The 19,004-nt window shown below is 40.7% G+C and overlaps 1 protein-coding gene across 1 annotated transcript in view; it reads right to left on the reverse strand.

The window, feature by feature from the left end:
* Positions 1 to 19,004, reverse strand: part of UST (uronyl 2-sulfotransferase) — a 125,858-nt gene that overhangs the window by 33,568 nt on the left and 73,286 nt on the right. Inside the window, exon 5 of the mRNA XM_044423021.1 lies at positions 13,903 to 14,056. Coding sequence (XP_044278956.1) covers positions 13,903 to 14,056 — 154 coding nt within the window. The remainder of the gene's footprint in view (positions 1 to 13,902; positions 14,057 to 19,004) is intronic.

Raw genomic sequence — 19,004 nt, forward strand, 5'->3', positions numbered from 1 at the left:
TACATATAGTGACAAATAAAATATATTTACTTAAACATTTCTATACTGTACTTCAACCAACTGTCCATTCTGTACTGTCAGTTCTCAGCCTAGTTGACAACAAGGCTCTAGCAATGTGGAAACTGAAGCCACCATTAACAACAAATAGAGTAAAAGCAGTAGGCAAAAGAAGAATCAAAGGAATGGTTACTCATGGCTAGCTATATGGAGAGACAGTGACTGTCCCTTGCATGTTGCAGTCTGCTCCGATACTGAGTAGGAGGTGGAGGAGCAGAGGAAGAGGCCTGGAAACTTTTACGTTTCAAAGTTCCCAGATGGAATGCAAGACCAGTCTGCCCAAGAAAGGGAGGGAAATGTTTCAGAGCTGGAAGGGTAGATGACAGGAGCTTGATGCAGTAAGTAGCCAACAGGTGAAGTGGGCAGACCAATTATGAAGTGCCTGGTACTGTCTAGCCCAGTGATTTTTATCCATCAGTCCATGGACCAGTGCTGGTCTGTGGGAGATTTCCAGCGTGTGGGGGACACATCCTGCTCACCGCAGACTGGTATGGGGGCTGGCTGTGTTCCACCACCTCATCCTCAGTTGGCATTGTGTTCATGGGTAGTGCGTGGTGCTGCCGGGGTGGAGGGGGAGGCGAAAGATGATTTGGTGGAGAAAGCTGGGAGCTATACTGTGCTGAATTTGGTGTTTTGTTCTTTTGTTGGCATTTTTGTTGCTCGGTTTCTGGTTGTTTTGGAGAATTTTCATTTTTGTTACTGTGTTTGGAAACTAATACAAAAAATAGTGTATTATGTGTATGGTGCTTTTTGTTTCTGCCTCAGTGGAAACAAAAGGAATGAGGTGGTTTTCCTGCTTTTGTCGGTCCCCAGCTGTGGAAAGGTTGAAAACCACAGGTCTAACCCACAAGCAGCTGAGCCACCCTGAGGATGCAGCCAGAAGCTTTGACCAAAGGGAAGGAAGGAGGGGAAATTTCAGTTTAGATTCAGCTCTTTGCATGGGCAGACACTTCTTCCACATCTCAAAGAGACTTCTGCTCTAACTGCTACTGTGCTCTAAGCAGAATTTCAATAAAAGACTTGTGTTTCTACTCTTTCACTTTCAGCTTACTGAAAGGAAGGGAAAGCGGGAAGTGACCTGACCATGAAACTAAGCTTCTAAGTTTTAATAATGGAATCCTAGATTGTAGCCAGTTGTGATTCATTCTTAAGAAATATTCTTAAAAGAAGGAATTATTACTTTTCTTGTTACACCAAACACAGTTCTTCAACTTTCTATTAAATTGAATTGCCTTTTCTTCTTATGCATTTTCTAACAAAGATGAAGGGAGAAGTTGGCTGAAAACATATTACCAGTGTTACAGAACAGGCCACAAATAGGAAAATGAATTAAAATATATGTGGAAAAATCAATGTACAAGACTGGTCAGTCAGTAACGAGCTCTCCATTGAGGTGGATGATCTTCCTAACCTAGAGCTTGTGTCAATAGTACTCATCATGGACAGCCAAAGAAAACTTCCTTGTTTTCCTGAAAAATCTTCTAAATTCTCTACTGTATAAATCGCTCCTATTTGAAAAACGATTGCTCAATATTTACAAAATGGTGAAACCATCATATTGTAACACTCTTGCATGATAGAAAAAAATACCTGCAGTACATCATAGACTTTAAAGGAAACATGGAGTTGATAGCAAAACAATGATGGTTCTGGCGGACCTGAACTTCCATGCTGATACTGAATTATCCTGGGTGGCTCAGGACTTCATGGCTTCTGGGACAACCATGGGACTGCCTCAACATGCTGTTGGCCCACCACATGTAAAAGGACACATTATTGACCTGGAGTTCTCAACGGTACAGGAGCATGATGATCTGGAAGTGGGGGATTAACATTAATTCCCTTGTCATGGTCAGATAGTTTCCTTTTGAGGTGTAGACTTTAGCTTACTTTTCCATTCTGCAAGGGTAGGGGATCTATTAATATGGTCTGCCCCCAGAGGTGAATTGATCTTGATGGTTTCCAGAGGGCTCTAGAGGTTTTTCCAGTTGATAAAGTTGGCACTCTTGTTGAAGTCCAAGTTTCCCAGAATTGATTCAGACACAATTGCACCCAAGTGTCCTCTCTCCTTGAGCAGAGCTTGAACAGTTCCTTGGTATATACCTTAGCTGAGGGCAATGAGGCAAGAGGGAAGACAGCTAGAGTTTGGGTGGAGGAAAACTTGTGAGTCTGACCAAACACGACTTAAAGCCCATTATCAAGCCTATTCCAAGGCAGTTCTTTTCTACCACCATTGCATCTTCGCTGTTCCATTCAGCAGAACTTTCCTGAGTGTTTCATAGCCTCTAACGTTCTGGACCAGAAAGAGAGATCATGGAAAGATTATGGAACCCTCAGCAGCTCATTGTGATGAATTTGCATAGCACCTGGAAGATAAAGTCACTTGAATTCATCACAAATTGAACCCCACAGTTAATACCATTCCATTGACAGAAGTATCCAGAGCACCATCTGATACAGTTTGTTTTGTTGATGAGTTCCAGTTATTGAGGCCTGAGGATGAGGACAAGGTGCTCGGTCAAGTTCAGCTTACCACCTGTATGCTTGACCCTTGAACATCATGGTTTATTGTCAGAAGTAAAAAGGGATTCACACCTTAGTCCAAGAGATTTTAAATTCCATTCCTAAAAAAAAGTCTAACTTAGTTCCAGAGAATGTGAACAATTGTAGGCCTGCTCCCAACATTTCCTTACTGGGCAAGGTGTTTGAATGGGTGGTGGCCAAGCAGCTCCAAGCGCTTTTGGATGAAGAAGACTATCTGGATTCATTTCAATCAGATTTCAGACCTAGTTTTTGAGTGGAGACTCAGTCCAGACAAGACGGAGGTACTCTTGGTAGGTGGATCATCTGTCCACTTGTGAGATATTCAACCTGTTCTAGATGGGGTAGCAGTCCCCCCAAAGGACAAGGTTCATAGATTGGGGGTGCTCTTGGACCCAGAATTGTCACTTGAGTCAAAAGTGGATTTAGTGGCATGTAGCACCTTTTATCTGCTTAGGTTGATTTAACAACTATGACCCTATTTGGACAGACAGAATGTGGCTACTGTTATCAAAGCTCTGGTAACAAACCTCTTGTTTGGATTACTATTATGTGATCTATGTGGGGTAGCCTTTGAAAATGATCCAGAAACTTCAACTGATTCAAAATAGGGCAGCATGACTGCTAATGGGGACTGGCCCATGCGATCATAATACTCCAGTTCTCAGCTGCACTGGTTGCCACTTGACGTCCAAGCCCAAGTCAAGATGCCAGTTTTAACATTCACAATCCTAAATAGTTTGGGGCCAGGTAATCTGAAGGAATGCCTTGTCCCATGTCTTCCTACCTGGGCCCCAAGATCAACTTTTGAGATCCTTCTCAGGGAAACGCCAAAAGTAGTAAGGGGATGGTGACCAAGAGAAGGGCCTTTTCAGTGGTGACATCCCATCTTGGAACATGCTCCCCAAAGAGGTATGCCTGGTGCTAGCATCTCTTTTTCTTCTCATTGCCAGGTTGAAACCTTTTTTTTTTTTCAGATATGTTAATAGGTAATTGCTACTTTAAAGTTGTTTTTATCATTATTGCTGCTGTGCCATGTGTCAACTTGGTTATAGCTGCTGTGGTTTGTTGTTGCAGTTCATGATGATGATGATCTGATTTTATTGTTCTGTTATTTTATTGAAGTATGGTTATTTATTTATTGTTTATATGCTTTTTAACTTGGTAAATTCCCCAGGAAGCTTCTGAGCTATGGGGTGAAATAAACAAACAGGAATAAATAAGTTAGAAATGATGGCACATAACACCAAGTTTTTCTGGGCAGGATCCCAATGGCCCAGAGTATGCTGTGAAATGATTCTAACTTGAAGATCAAGGAGCAGCATTTCCTTTCCAACCATAGACCTGCATGCCTTCTGCACTTTTGTCCAAAGGGTTTCCTTATTTTAAGGAGCAGAGCCTGAGGGACAGGAAGAAAGCTAAAGGCAGTGGGGACAAAAAGCCATGTTGTGTACAGCCTATATATTACATATATAGATGTACTATTTTTAAAATCCTGGTGATTTTTGGTCATCTTTATCCCATGTCAAGATACATTATTTTTTTTCCAGAGAAATACACCACCTATCAACTTTTTAAAACTTCAATTTTGACTCTTAAGTGAATGTGGGCTTTTGCTTATTAATGCAAGTGGATGGCTAAAGGGAACCATATGGAGAACATATGCAGTGCAAGACTGCATGCTCAGGCTGCCAGTATGATTCCTCAAGCCAAAGCTTTGCAGCCAGCACTATTCCACCATGAGAGCCACTGGAAGGAGCTGTACCATTGGCACCGCATTGTGCCAGAATGTGTAGGTGTTCTGTAAAAGTGTAAGAGTCCACTAGAGACTAGAATAAGGCCAGCAGTACTATTCCAATGTCCATAGTAGATTGCTTGACCAAGACCTTGCTGCTTTTAGTATAAAACCCTATGCACTGCCACAATTTCAGTCTTACAGTCTTAAAATACAACCCCGTCATATAGATAGAGAGAGAGAGAGAGATTCCATCCCTTTACCCTTAGTCTGCATCTTATGGTGACCTTCTGACAGCAGAACGGTGGACTGAAATTTTCCCTCCTGTTCCGCAGCCCTGCATACATAAGCCCTATCTGTTCCAGAGGAGCAGATCTGAAGCAGACTTGGACTGTACACAAGGTACGTTCTCTGAGAAAACTGCCATTGCTCGACCTATTAAAATGTCTTCCTGAAGCCACTTGTTAATTCTGTCATGAAATTTCTATGAAGCTTTGTACACACTTAGACTGGACCACATGCAATCTTTTGCCTATGAGAACCAGCCTAGAATGAAGTTATACTGAAGTGCTAGGGAAGTGCACAAACTCAAAAAGGAATCATCATCTCAAAACCACAATTTCAACCACAGGCACTTGGCTCTTTGCACTACTGCAAATCCAGAGAACAAACATGACTTTCAGTATTTGATTCCATTCTCAGCTACCTAAAAAACCTGATCTATCTTTTTCTCTCCTTTGTTCTGTTACAGGATTGAAAGCGAACACACAGGATATTTATTATGTGCTCTTATTTGTTCCTTACTGCTAAATATCTTATGCTAATATGTTTAAATAAATTGATTAATTCATCTACTCTTGACCTAGCGCTATGGGGTTCTTTCTCTGCTTAATTAGAATCTAAATCAGGGCTGGTTGGCATGTGACCTGCATGTATCCCTGGTCTTGTGTAGTTTCCCAGCACTGAATTTGCTGCTGCAGCAGGAATCAGCAGCAAAACAATTGATGATTTGTGCCAATTTTTAGCAGCAAACCACCAATTGCCTTGCTTGCACAGCCAAAATGCAGCAGCAAATGTGACAGACATGTGGCTTGGGGGTGTGTGTGAAGCTGAAATCTGCCCTTTGATTTTCCACCTCTAATCTAATGAACCTGCGGCTAATGGCTAATGTAACTGGCCTGAGGGGAACCGGGAATTCAGTGTTCTAAAGGGGACCTAAATACTTTTAGTCATAATGTAGCCATCCTTAGTTATACTAATGCCAATGGTTACAATGCAGCAACAGAAATTAGCATATTATTGGCACTAAATTATGCTGCAAGATCTGCAATTTATATAAATCTCTCCCTTGGCACGTTGTAAAGAATAAAAATTCCTGGGCTTTGCACTATTTTCTTCCATATTCTTTTTCTACATGATTTACTAAAGGAGAATGGTGAAAACAGATGGAAACATACTTTATTTGCACTATTATTCAGCTTCTTGAATTTTGGATTGCTTCATCACCAAACAAGAATTCATTTTGCTTTTGAAAAGCCCACATACGGAATTTGCTTTTGGGATACAATTTTTCTTTTACTTTTTATGAATCCAGGAGACACGCAGGCAAGGACAACTCCAGTTGAGCTCCTGCTGAACCTGGGCTATTTTTGTTTTATAAGTGTATTTTTAATGCATTTAGTGCATACATGAAGTGTGGGTGAAACATAAATCTCCTACACAACAAATTAAAATAATATTCTTTATAGTAATCATCATTTCCACACCATATGGGGTGCTCATATACTCATTTCACAGTGCATTTTACAGATGGAAGCTTAAGATGGAATGCAAATTTTCCCCAAGACCACCCAGTTATTTCATGGCTTAGCAGTGATTTTTACAAGCCTTCTACTCAAAACACATCAACTGGACAACACTGATTCTATGTAAACACCCTAAGAAATTTCTTCTGTAACTGCTACTGTTTTTCATAAGCAGCAAGAGCAGCAATAAAAGGGGGGGAGTCTTTTTGAGTGGTGGAGGCATAACCAATCAAATTGTGTTATATGTGAGGAATGCCATTTCCCCTCGTAGCAAATTTTATTTATTCATTTATCATTTGTTCAGTTATTTATTGATATACTGCTACCTATACTTTAAAATCTCTGAACAGTATACAATAAAATTAAACACATTTTAATAACAGACTCACAGAATAGAAGAGTTGGGTGGAGCCAGAGGGCCAGTGGTTCAACCCCATTTTCAGTGCAGGATTCCAACTTAAACCATCCTTCTCAGATTGCTGTTCAGTTGCATCTTGAATGCCTTTAGTGTGGGAGAACCCATACTCCCCCAGGGTAACGAGTTCCATTGTCATACTGTTCTAACAGTCAGGAAATTTTTCCTGATATCTAGCCAGAACCTGGCTTCCTGTAACTTGAGACCATTACTGCACTCTGGGATGATTGAGAGAGATCCTGGCCTTCCTTTTTGTGATAGGAGTTTCAGTACCACCTGTATTTTACAATGACTAAACACAAGGTATCATAATTCAAGCAATGACCACCTACAGCCTTCTAAACTTCTCTTTAATCTCTATACCTGGAAAACCCCTAAGGCCCATGTTTTGTTCTTCAAAAATCTGAGATAACAGCAGATATAGAAGCCCTGTGATGCATAAAGTAAAGGATGGATGGTAAAAGCAGAAAGTGAGAGTAATATTCAGCACTCTGCTACCACTATAATAAATTATGTTGTGTCAGTGTTAACTATCTTTAGTACAACACCTACAGAACTTGCTGGTTCAACAGGTTTTCAAGGGAAGCCCATTGCACCACCAAGTGTTACTCATGCTGGCTATACATGACAGGCAGGGACTCCACCACACTGATGACATTACATGCTCAGATTTTCAAGTGGTTTCCATCTTTTATCCTGCTGAGAAAACAGTATAATCTTCCTTACAAGCAAATTCATGCAAACGGGAAGCTTGCTTTAAAACAAACAAACAAACAAAAAAAAAACCCTAAGCAAAATTTGCTGTTGGACTTTAGTTGAAAGTGAAGCAAAAAGCAGGTAAGTGGGAGAGGTCTGAATGTCTGAACAAATGCCCTAAAGGACTACGCAGGTTACCTAGATACCAGTCCACCATGGAAATGGAAGAAAGCACAACATTAGAAATGGCTGTGGAACTCGCAGTGGCAGTAACAAAGACTCCTGAACAATGACAATGTCTGTGTCCATGGACAGTGGACTTCATGTGGTGGCTGGTGCTCATAGACCTCTGTTGCAGGCGTAGCTGAGTTACTCAACAGTCTTGGACCCAAAGCTGGGGAACTAATGACATTGCAGTGTCTTGCTCCCAAATAGATACAATGAGGTATTTGCCTTATGTATATACTAACATAAAAATACCAGTGTGATGTACTACATAAAAATCACAACAGTAAAAATACATAATAAAGCAAAAGCAATCAGTAAGAACAATACACACAGCTGGGTTACACAACAGGGAAAGAGTAAGTGAGCAGGCACTTCTTAATCAGCTGCGTAAAACGCAAAACTGTTAGCATATGCCTAATATTAATGGGGAAATGGTTCCTTAGGGCTCTAAAGCTCTGCTCTTGGTAGCCATAAGATAGATCAGAGGATCATGTCCTGAGGATGACAGTTCCTGCACATGGCTTCAGAGGCTTCAGTTGATAAAACCTGGTCTCAGTGTTTATGGCTTTATATGCTAGTAATAAACCTTGAACTAGGCCTAGTAGCATATAAGCAAACTATTCTTTCTGCAATGGTATTACATGCAACTGAACAGATGGTCCAGCCAACACCTGCACAGCTGCATTCTACATTAGCTATAGCCCCTCAACAAATCCTATGCAGCATCCTACATAAAGTGCAATGCAGTAGTCCAAGGTTACCTATGCCTTGACTATCATGGTAAAGATATCCTGGTGCAGGAATGGCTGCATGCTTTCAAATGCCAATCATCAGAGAACAGCATCAGGAAAACACTATTGTTTTCATGTTCTGTTTGTCAGCTTTTCCTGGACAGCTCCACTCTGGAAAACAGAATTCTGATTGGATTTGGACTTGACTTATGTTCTTTTGTACAAACAGGGATAATAGATGTACACAGCAGGCAAGAGTGGGCATCTAGAATTCACACACTCCTTTCGGAACTCAGGTCTCACTTCAGCTATAGCCTTGACTGGCCCAGGGAAGAACAAATATTAACTAGTTTAGAGGGCCACAGACAATAAGTTTTAACATCAATGGCCCAGAGAGGGAGGGAGGGAGATTTCATTTTCCAAAATTAATTCAAAATCACAGCATTGCATGCACACCATGCAGCAGCTGCTTATGTCATATCTGGCTTTGATTTTGAAAGAAGGCCTGGTAAACACAGACATTTACCAAAACACTTAAAAGAAACTTATTTAACAGTTTGTACAAATTGCTGTTTTTTAAAAAAAATCTGGGATAAGACTCAAAGCCTGAAGCAATATTTACACTAAAACCCCACTGGTCAGTGGAATTTTCCACAAAAATTTCTGGAATTTCACAGGCCAAAACCTAGGTATTTTCAGGCACTAACACATCACATTTGGTTGTAGAGTCAATAGCAAAATGTTTATCCTTGGTTTCCTACAGAGTAATCAGGGCAAGGATGAGGTAGCAAAAACATTTTTGGCAAGATAAAAAAGCTAAAATACGGCTCCAAATCTTAAGTTGCTATGATGTTTCCTAAGTATGACAAGACAGCAAGCATCTAAGCAAGTAACAACCCAATATTGTTACTAAAATAAATATAAAACTATCACAAGATGCTAAGAGGAACATAGGTAACTGCCTAACAGTGAATCAGGCCACTGGTTCTTTCAGCAAGGTATTGACAGCTCTGCATGACTTCAGTTATGATTCTCCTGGGGATTCAGGGGATAGAAGCCTGGCCCTCTGCATGCAAAATGTGTGTTCTGTACCACTGAACTATGCCTCTTCCTGCTAGATACATACAATATACATCTATAGTGTCAGGACCACTTCCTGAAAATCTTAAAAGAAAAGCCTTTGCCAGTATTCTAAAGCCTCAAAATAGCTTTTCACCAGCACTACAAAGGTTTGCAGTCCTTCTACAAAGTTAGACCCTCGATTTCTCAAACTGAGTGCATCTCAGATATTTCAAATAGCCTCTGTAATGTAGTGCAGACTTAAAAGCACTAGGACAGCACGGCCTATTGGCTCACCCTATCAAAAGGGCATGCTGCCATGTTCTGTAGCAGCTGCAGCCCTGCAGAGTCTTCACATAGCACAGCCTTCCTTTTATTCATAGTTGATTCAAACCACCAATTCACAGCTCAGGCTGCTTTAAAATATCTTCTGCAGTTCAAAGAACAGAAAAATAAGCTACATACTGTAACATTTGGTTAGAAATAATGACTTCCCTCCCCCCCACCAAACCTTTACCATTGAGAACAACTGACTTTTGTTGTAACAAATTTTACTGGCAGCTGGCCCGTACTTTCCTCAAGCACAAATAGTAGTGTTCTTTGACTAGGACAACTGTCACGCAAAGATTGCCAAAAAAGGAGGATGATAACCAAGGAAAGTGTTAGGCCTTTCACACAAAACCTTGGGAATAGTACAGGTTTACACTGAGAAATCTTTCAGTCACTCTGATAGCATTTCAGACAAGAAGGATGGGTAAAAGATGCTGAAGTCTACTGTACCGTAATAGACTGCAGACATGAAGGTACACACAGTAGGAAATTCTGCAGCCTTAAAAGCTGGCCTGAACAACATTGAGTTTAATGAAATATTACCTACATTTTCAGTTGCAAGAATGCTCTCTTGAGAAGCAGCCAACACTTGATTCCTTCTTTATATGAATGCTTTGTAAAAGCATTGGGGTACAATTTGTACAAGTAACATCTCAGTGGCAAAGTACCCAATGTCTTTGGCATAAATGTGCTTTTCCATATTCTTCTGTACTATGCACAAACCACTGACCATGAACACAAAGGGGACACATTAAGATTCCTTTAGTTTCTTAAAAAAATGAAACCCCCTGATTTGCAGAAATACTTAGATGAGTAAGTTTAGAGCAGATGGAACAGGAGTTTCAAGTGATGTAACAAAACCACCAGAATGACCCCTATACTTAATGCAACATTTATTTTGTGGCAAACCATATTCTAAGTGCTATACTAAAGTGCAACTGTGCATGCACAGAGTTTGTAGAAAATGCACCACACAAGTGTAATCAATAGCTTCACCTTTAAGTCATACAAACATAAGAATTTTATTAGAATCACTGATCCCTTTATAAGCCCAGTGCAGCTTGCATCAGAATGGAAAAAATATTTAAAACTGTAACAAAACAACATGTCAAAAAAAGAGACCACCATCAAATTTCAGCAATTTGCTCACTCCATCATGAAAAAGAATGCAGAATAACCCTTCCTCAAATCAGTTTCAAAAGGTCACCCAGAAAAGGAAAGGCTCTTTGGAAAGACTTAAAGCAAGAGGTCCCCAGTCCCTGGTCCGTGGCCTGTTAGGAACGGAACCACATAGCAGGAGGTGAGCAGTGAGCGAGCGAGCAAGCAAAACTTCATCTGTGGATGTAACCTCCACAGTTCCCCTTCTCCTTTCGTTCAGAGGCTGCTGCGACACCAAAGCACAAGAGAAGGAGGTGGGACGTCAAGAGTGCTCAGACCAACTGAATCCAATCTTTTTCAAATGAGCTAAAGTTTTTCTGACAGACACCTTGTTTCTCCAGTGAGATGATGATGTGAGCTGCCCCTCAACTGACAGTATCCAATAACATGTGTGGACTGTGGCTTGGGCATAGGGTAGGCACTCCAATAGAAAAGGTGCAATAACTGAGCCTTGGACCAATGGGAGCAGGCAGATTGAGGTGAGGGGGCAGGGTGGGCCTATCCATTCCCCCCCCCCGGTTTTCCCATGAGTGTGTGAACCCTACTGTAAACTGCACATTCAAGGATGTAGTTGCGCGCTCCTTATGAAAATCTAATGCCTGATGATCTAAGGTGGAGCTGAGGTAGTGAGTTATATAATTATGTCATTATATATAACAATTCTATACTACTACTAATACTACTACTACTACTACTAATAATAATAGAAATAAAGTGCACAATAAATGTAATGTGCTTGAATCATCCTGACACCATTCCCTCTGCCCCCCATCCATGGAAAAATTGTCTTCCATGAAACCAGTCCCTGGTGTCAAAAAGGCTGGGGATCACTGACTTAAAGGATTAATTCTGTCCTCCAGACAGAGGGGATTGCAGTAAAGGGTCTGCTACTACCTGTTGATAATTTTACCTCATGCATGAGAGGAATAATCACAGCAAGACTTTATAAGAAATTCTTACCAGCCGCTTGCATTCTTACTGGGAGGGACTACTTCTAAGATATGTTAGAGGTATGAAGGGTCAGCTGAGTACATTTTCATCTCTTGTATTCCCTGGAAGTGCACTGGTGCTATCTTACACCAGCTGCAGCTTCTGTGTCATCTTGAAAATAGCACTGCATACTGCATAATACTTCCTTTCGTATTAAGACTGCCCAACTATCATCACTGTCATTTTGTCTGAGTTGACCCTCAGTTTGACAGCTTCCACCTGCCCACAGCTTCTACACAAGTTTATGTTTTCCCTGGAGATGTTTAGTCTAACAATATGATTTCCCTTTATTTGGATGAATTTTACTTGTTGCAACCTGAGGATGCAGACAATGTGTTTGATGAGATTTGGCTTACCTCCTGTATGCTCAACCTTGGCCTAGATGGCTAGGAATAACACAATTAGTGAAGTTCAAGTTTAGTGAGATTCTTTTATTTTCATCTCTGAATGAGTTTCTTGCTATTCCCATTCCTGGTTGCAACCTTTCCTCTTTTTAAACAGAAGTGTGCATTTTAGTGCATATTTTTTTAAAAACACACCCAAAAGGCACACTGCCTCCCAAAAAATAAAGAATGGATGTGCAATTTTTCAAAAGGAGAGTTTCTTTTAAAAATGCATACTTTAAAAAAATGACCATAAGAACTAGCAAGCATCGCCTACATATTACACTCCTGTTCATGTTTGTGTTTGCAAATGGAGCAACCCTGAAATAAAAACGAATCCAAATGAAATTCTAAGACTTTTCAAATTGCGGCTTATTATATCTGCCAAAGGAGGGCTGACCAGCTGAACCCCTGGGAGGTGATTCAGAGATCTCTCTGCAACCACGCCTACAGAAATTGGACCCCAATGATTGTGCTAGTTAGCTGCCAGTTGTGAACCTTCCCGTTGGGAAAAGATGCTTGAACATGTGGCAATGATTCAGATCCAGGCATTTTTTGATTACACTGTATCCATTTCAATTTGGCTTCCATTTTCAGTTGTCCTGATATCTGAAAAAAGCCTTGATTGCCCCAATAACAGAAAAAGGATAGGGGAAAGGTGGATTTCATACAACTTTGTCTTATTTTATCCAAAATTTATTTTTGTAGATCATATCTCTTCCTAATTTGGGTCAACAAGTTTAGGAGAGAGACACATAATAAAGCAATACAACAGCCTGACAAAAGTGTCATAATCCTTTATGTTGACTATCTCCTTAAAACCGTTTACTGCTGTTATCAGAGTGCCAGGCAGGGGTTTGGATATGAACTCACAAACCAGTGAAACTATAAGCACAGTAGTCTGTGCTGTGAGCTGTGTTACTACACTAAAGGGTTGTACAAAGATACATTTTGATCACAGTATTTTTATCCTGGATCAGATTTCTATTAAAATATTTAGAAATTATTCACTGTACCAGTTTTCTGAAAACAAATGTCTTTCTGATAATTTTCTTATGATTTAAAAAGCATATTGTGCAAGTGGCAATAAACAGACACTCCAGAGCACTAATGTATCATATACAGATGTACACAAAAAATCATTTCAAATTAAAAGGTATACCTGAGAAAAACTGTTTGAGACTGCAAACTGCAGTCAATGTAGTCAAAATGTAACTACCCACTTTTTATTTCCGTTGCCACCTTCCCAGAGACCATGAAAAGTTTCATGACAGCTCCTCTAGAAAGAGAGAGTGAAGGAAAGGGGCTAAGGATCTGGAAGCCACTCCCCACCTCTACCAGGTCTACACAACCTCTAGCAGCAAGACTCTGCTCAATGAACTCAGAGGCCTCTCTACCAAAGACAGATTTTTTTGAAGGGTGTTGAGGTAAACATCACGTCCACTAGTTCCAGGATGTTTGGAAACTTCCAGTCTCAAAGATCTCCAATCTAATGCATAGCAATTCCAAAAGTTTATGGCATGAAAGCACAACTAGCCAGATGCTTGTGAACAACCTTCCTTGACTTTAAAAAATAAGACTGAAAACATTAATTTGTGACTAAAATCGTCCAATTCAAATGTACATAAAATGTAACATCAAATTCCAAGTAAGAAGAGATAGAAAGTATAAAATTTCCGAAGAGACATTGAAGTCAAATATAACAAAGGTATTTGATTAAATAGCGTATTCAATTATGTATTAAGAAAGTATGATTTCTTACTAAACAACTTACTAAATATCTCTCCTCTTGCCTCATGCTTGGAGTGCGGATCATATGGTTCTGCTCCCCTCTCCAGTCTCCAAAACGACGAAAAAAGTAGTTGGATAAAAAACGGTTGATGGGATCTCTAATAATATTGATGTATACAGGTTGATCTCCTCCAAACCTGACAAAACAGAAATAAAGAAAAATCAGAAGGTGGCAGGCAAACACTTCAAATATTAGAATCTATTATTTGAAAGGATGGGTTGCTTCAATTCAAAAGGAAAGAAAATCTATCTGCAATATTATTTCAAAAGCTGACTGGTTAAGACCTTTTTTATATCTGAAGGTTTTTAAATCAGGGGTTAAACAGTAGACATATCAGTATTGGAAAGGTACATAGTAATAAACTCAATTTATTCCACAGAAGATTTCTAGAGAATCTCATACTGAAGATAAGGCACAGCTGTGTGAGTTTGAGCTCAACTGAACAAGTATGTAGCAAGTATCCAAGTTTCTACCAGTATAATAACAAACACTTTAGATTAACATAGTGACCATGTTTAATATACACACTCATACACTGTTCCTGTATAGGGGTCTCAGTGATTTTATTTCTAGACAAACAGCTAACCATCTAGTTATTTAAACAATAATAATTTAGCTTTCCTAGACCATCCACTATCACAAGTGAGTTTTAAACAGCAAGTAATGCCTGTGTTGGAAGCATAAATACCTACTTTTCAATATGTTATTTCATGTTGGAGGAGAACAATGAATTGCTCATTGGAAGAGTTTTTAGCATTCCTTGTCTCAAAAAGAATGAGCATACAGAGCGCTATAAACTATTTTTAAAAGCAGACCAATATTAAAAACCCAGAACTGAGACATCCTGTTATATAACAAATAAAACATCTCACTGATTTCCAAGCACAACATAACACTCAAGTCTGTGATCCTAAGTGCTGCTATTCATATGTAAGTTCAGTCGAACTGTCAGACAATCTCTGTGGCTCAAAAAGCATGACTAGCCTGCAAATATGAACTAGCCGTCAGAACTTTCACATATGCAAGCACTTGCAAAAGTTTGTTAGGGGTGAAAATGGGGAGAATGCACTTCAACAGCTTGACATAAATGTAAATATTAGAGCGTTGGAGCAAAAAGCTCAATTCAGTCCTATTGCTATCAGTAGAATACATTTCTTAAATCCAAGAATGCTAGTTTAGCTGAGCTTCAGTGCAGAATCCAGAAACTGATACAACCTTGTCTATAAATCCAAAGTATCTACAGATTCTATCCTTACAACAAGTCTATCCTTAGAATTATAGGCTTATCCTCAAACTTTCAGCAATGTAGCCTATCTAGGAAATCTGACAATAAATAGAAGCATAATGAGAAATGAGGAATGGAAATGGGGAACATGTTAAGACAAATGCACAGGATTAATTTAACTCAAATTAGATGATTATCTAAATTATATGATTATCTGAACTGATTATTCCAACTAGAACAAAAATTTCCATGCAAAAGAGCAGTTGCCTGACAAAAGGAATACTAAGGCTTCCAGCCACTCAAGTATTACAAAATATTAGCAATGCTAAGATCAACACTGCAGAACTGTTATTTTAACCAAAGCACAGGGACAGGATTAAACCCTATGAGCCACCTGCATAGGCCATCATGCAGCTCTCTCTTTCATAGCCTCCAAAATCCTAGCCTTCTGTTTTATTTAACTGTACTTTATATCTCTTAAGGCTGTTGAGATCTGTTTGGTTGCGCGCTTGCAAAAAGTATTTGGTTTATTTTTCCATGCCAAGTAGCCCATCATTGCAGAATTTGTAATCTATGCATATTTAAAGGCTACAGCTGCAATTCATTAGAAAGCTACATTATTGTATGAGCAGCCCTGGTTTCTCCATTGCCAGTTATGTACTACAAAAATCAAACCTGCCATCTCATAGCTAGCACTGAGCATTTCATATATGCTTGCAGCAGTGTGTCCTTTCATTTTACTTATCTAACTTCTGAACTTCATCAAAAGAGCTCAGGACTAGATCCAGCATATGATCCCATGTTATCCTCATAAAATTCTTGAGAGGAAGATTTGTCAGAGAGAACAACCAGTGGTGCTGCTCGGGCTGCACCAACAGGCACAAATCTGGAGCTCTGCAGTCCTTAGGGCCCACAAAAGCATCTCTCCACCCTGGCACTCTGTTCCTGCCTGCAACACTCCCTCATCTTCTAATATAGTCTTGCCAAGCAGCTTGGCCTCATTTAGCAGAGGTGGGAGTGCTGGCTTCACCACCTTGCCAGTCTTCCTGCCCACCTGGCCTAGTTTTCTTACCACGTTGTTGGGTGAGCTGTGGCTCTGCCGAGAGAACTCCAGAGCCCCTGTCCTGAAAGATGAAGGAAAACTCCACCAAAGTCCACCTGCTTGTGAATTGCCAACAGCTCCCAACTTGTTGCTGAAGCCCAACAGGAGTATGGCAGCAATGGCCCCTAAGGAGATGGCACCAAAGAGAACTGACCCTTTCGAGGAGCCACTTCAGGGGGATGAAAGGGTAAGGGCCCCTCTTCTTAACATTGTTGTCACTCTCTAAGTATTGGGAGGTGGGGGTAGGGATTCCTCCTGTATACTAGCCCTGTGCATGTGTAGTGGTGGTACAAGGTGGGGCCAAGTGATAGGGTGTCAATTTCTGTAGTGACAGGTAGAGGGAAATATGGCATTTGGGCTAGCCAGGTAAGAAGAATGTGGCCCAAGCAGCTAATGACTGTGATGTGATTTGGCCCTGCTTTCAACCATAGGTTTGGTAGTTGTTCTATCAGTCTTCCCCCACATATCCAGTCTGCCCCCACATGTTTTTAAATGACATATGGGTGCATAATAAGGTCTCCTTCATCCATGACTTAATAGTGTATGAGCCAGCCAACATAACATGTATAACCAAGACCTGCGTGAACATGCGGGAGTTAGTCTCTCCCAGCGCTGTCCAACAGGATACTTGCTAAAGGATCAAGGAAGTCTGGAGGGGTAGGAAGGGGTGGGTGTTGCCATGGTCTATAGGAATTCTATCTCTCCAGGCTCCTCCTTTGTCTGACTCCTAATCTGGGCCAGGAGAACAGATTGGGAATTCTGTTGGTGTACTGTCCATCACATGCCCCAAAAACCTCCCTAGCCTCCAGCTAACTGAGGTTGCCTCAGCTGCAATGTTGAAGTCTCCTGTGTCGTTGGTCTTGAAGGATCTCAATAACCTCACTGGGGATAACTTAACTGGAGTGGCTCAGGATTTCATGGACTCCATGTCAAACATGGAGTGTCCCAACATGTCAACGGCCCAACACATGTAGCAGGGCACACTCTAGATTTTTTTTTTTTTTTTTTTTTTAGCTGGGCATGGGGAAAGTGATCTGAAGGAGGGAGACTTTGAATCAGTCCCCTTGTCATAGTAAAATCACTGCCTGCAGAGATTAGAGTAATGGTGACTTTTCCCTTCTGCAGTGGTAGAAGGCCCATTAAAATGCTCTGCCTTGAAGGCTGATGGATCTAAAGCATTTCCAGAGGACTCTGAGGGAAATTCTGGCTACTATAGTTAACAGCCCTGTCAAGTCTCTGGCCAACCTCTGGAGCACAGAGTTGACCCTTGGTTGACATGATCCCTCCTGCACACTCTCTGTAGTTGAGTTTAGTATACCCTGTAGCTGAGCGTAATGAAACAAATTAGGAGATGGCTAGGATGCAGATGTAGACAAATTTCTAGTGGATACAATCAAATCCTGGTATGTACAGATAGTCCGAATATCCGACTGCCTCCAGTCAGTCTTCTCTGTGCTGCTTAATGGAGTTCAGGGTCTACTACCTGCTGGCCTGAAGGATGTCTTGGAGACATCTGAAGCCTGCTGTAATATATTTGCTAGGCACTTTAAGGATAAATTCTCCAACATGACTTGGACTCCAATGTTATAGTACTGGAGAGACATGTACTGCACAGCCTAGTCAGTAAATGAGTCTGAATTAGTACAGATCAAGGGTGTTGATAAGGTACTTAGACAGGTTCATGCAACCACTTCCATACTGTATTCTTGCTCCTTGTTGCTAAGAAATGCTAGCAGTGAAGAAACTGCTGGCTGGACCAGGAGGGTGATTAATGCTTTTTTACAAGAAAGAGTGGTTCCATGTCACCTGACACAGATGGTGGTAAAACTTCTGCTAAAGGAACCCTCTCTGGACCCAGAAGATCTCAATAATTTTAGACCCAGTGGATTCCTTTCCTGCGTATGGTACTTGAGCGAGTGGTTGCTGACTGGCTACAAGTGCTCTCAAAGGAGACTGACTATTGGGATCCATTTCAGTCAGGGTTCAGGCCTGGTTTTGGCAAGGGAACAGCCATATGATGACTTATGTCAGCAGCATGAAAGAAAGAGTGTGACTCTTTTGGTACTTCTGGACCCCTTGGCGGCTTTCAATACTATCAACCATGGTATCCTTTCTGGGCCAACTGTCTTGAGTGGGGAGTAAGTACTCCCACTGTTACTTGGATGGCTGCCCCCAGAAGGTGGTGCTTGGGGGAAATTTCTTTGCCCCTTGGACTTTCCAGTAAGGGGCTCCTCAGGAATTGGTCTTGCCCCACAAGCTATGATTTACAGCCACGTAGTACCACATATGTAACAGCAGCAGTTTGTGTCACATTTGTTAACTGTGACTCTGTTAACTGTCCAGCGAGCCCTTCGGCTGTTAGGCGGTATAAAAATGAAACAATGAAGCAAACAAACAATATTTATCACTTGTAAATCTGTTTAACTTAAAAAGGAAGCTCTTTATTTTAAGGAGACTTCTGCACTAGTTCAAAATTGTCCACATTATCCTTGGAAAGCAAATCTTCAATGCAAGCCAAGAATTCTTATTTATCTTAAAGGAAGTACTGTTGAAATTTAGCCACATCATCCAAATTACAGTATCAATTAAATGGATGAAGAGTAACATGCTGATGGTTTGTTTGCATTTTCTGCCAAAGATGACTCCTTTAACCACTAATCCAAGTCATTTTTTCTAGTAAAGTCAGGAGCTAGTAGGAGCCAACTAATCCCTTGCCTGAACCCTTTGTATGCAAATTCAGGCACTGAGATTAAATAG

Source organism: Varanus komodoensis, unplaced genomic scaffold (assembly GCF_004798865.1).
Source record: "Varanus komodoensis strain SLA01 unplaced genomic scaffold, ASM479886v1 scaffold1, whole genome shotgun sequence".
Taxonomy (NCBI): Eukaryota; Metazoa; Chordata; class Lepidosauria; order Squamata; family Varanidae; genus Varanus; species Varanus komodoensis.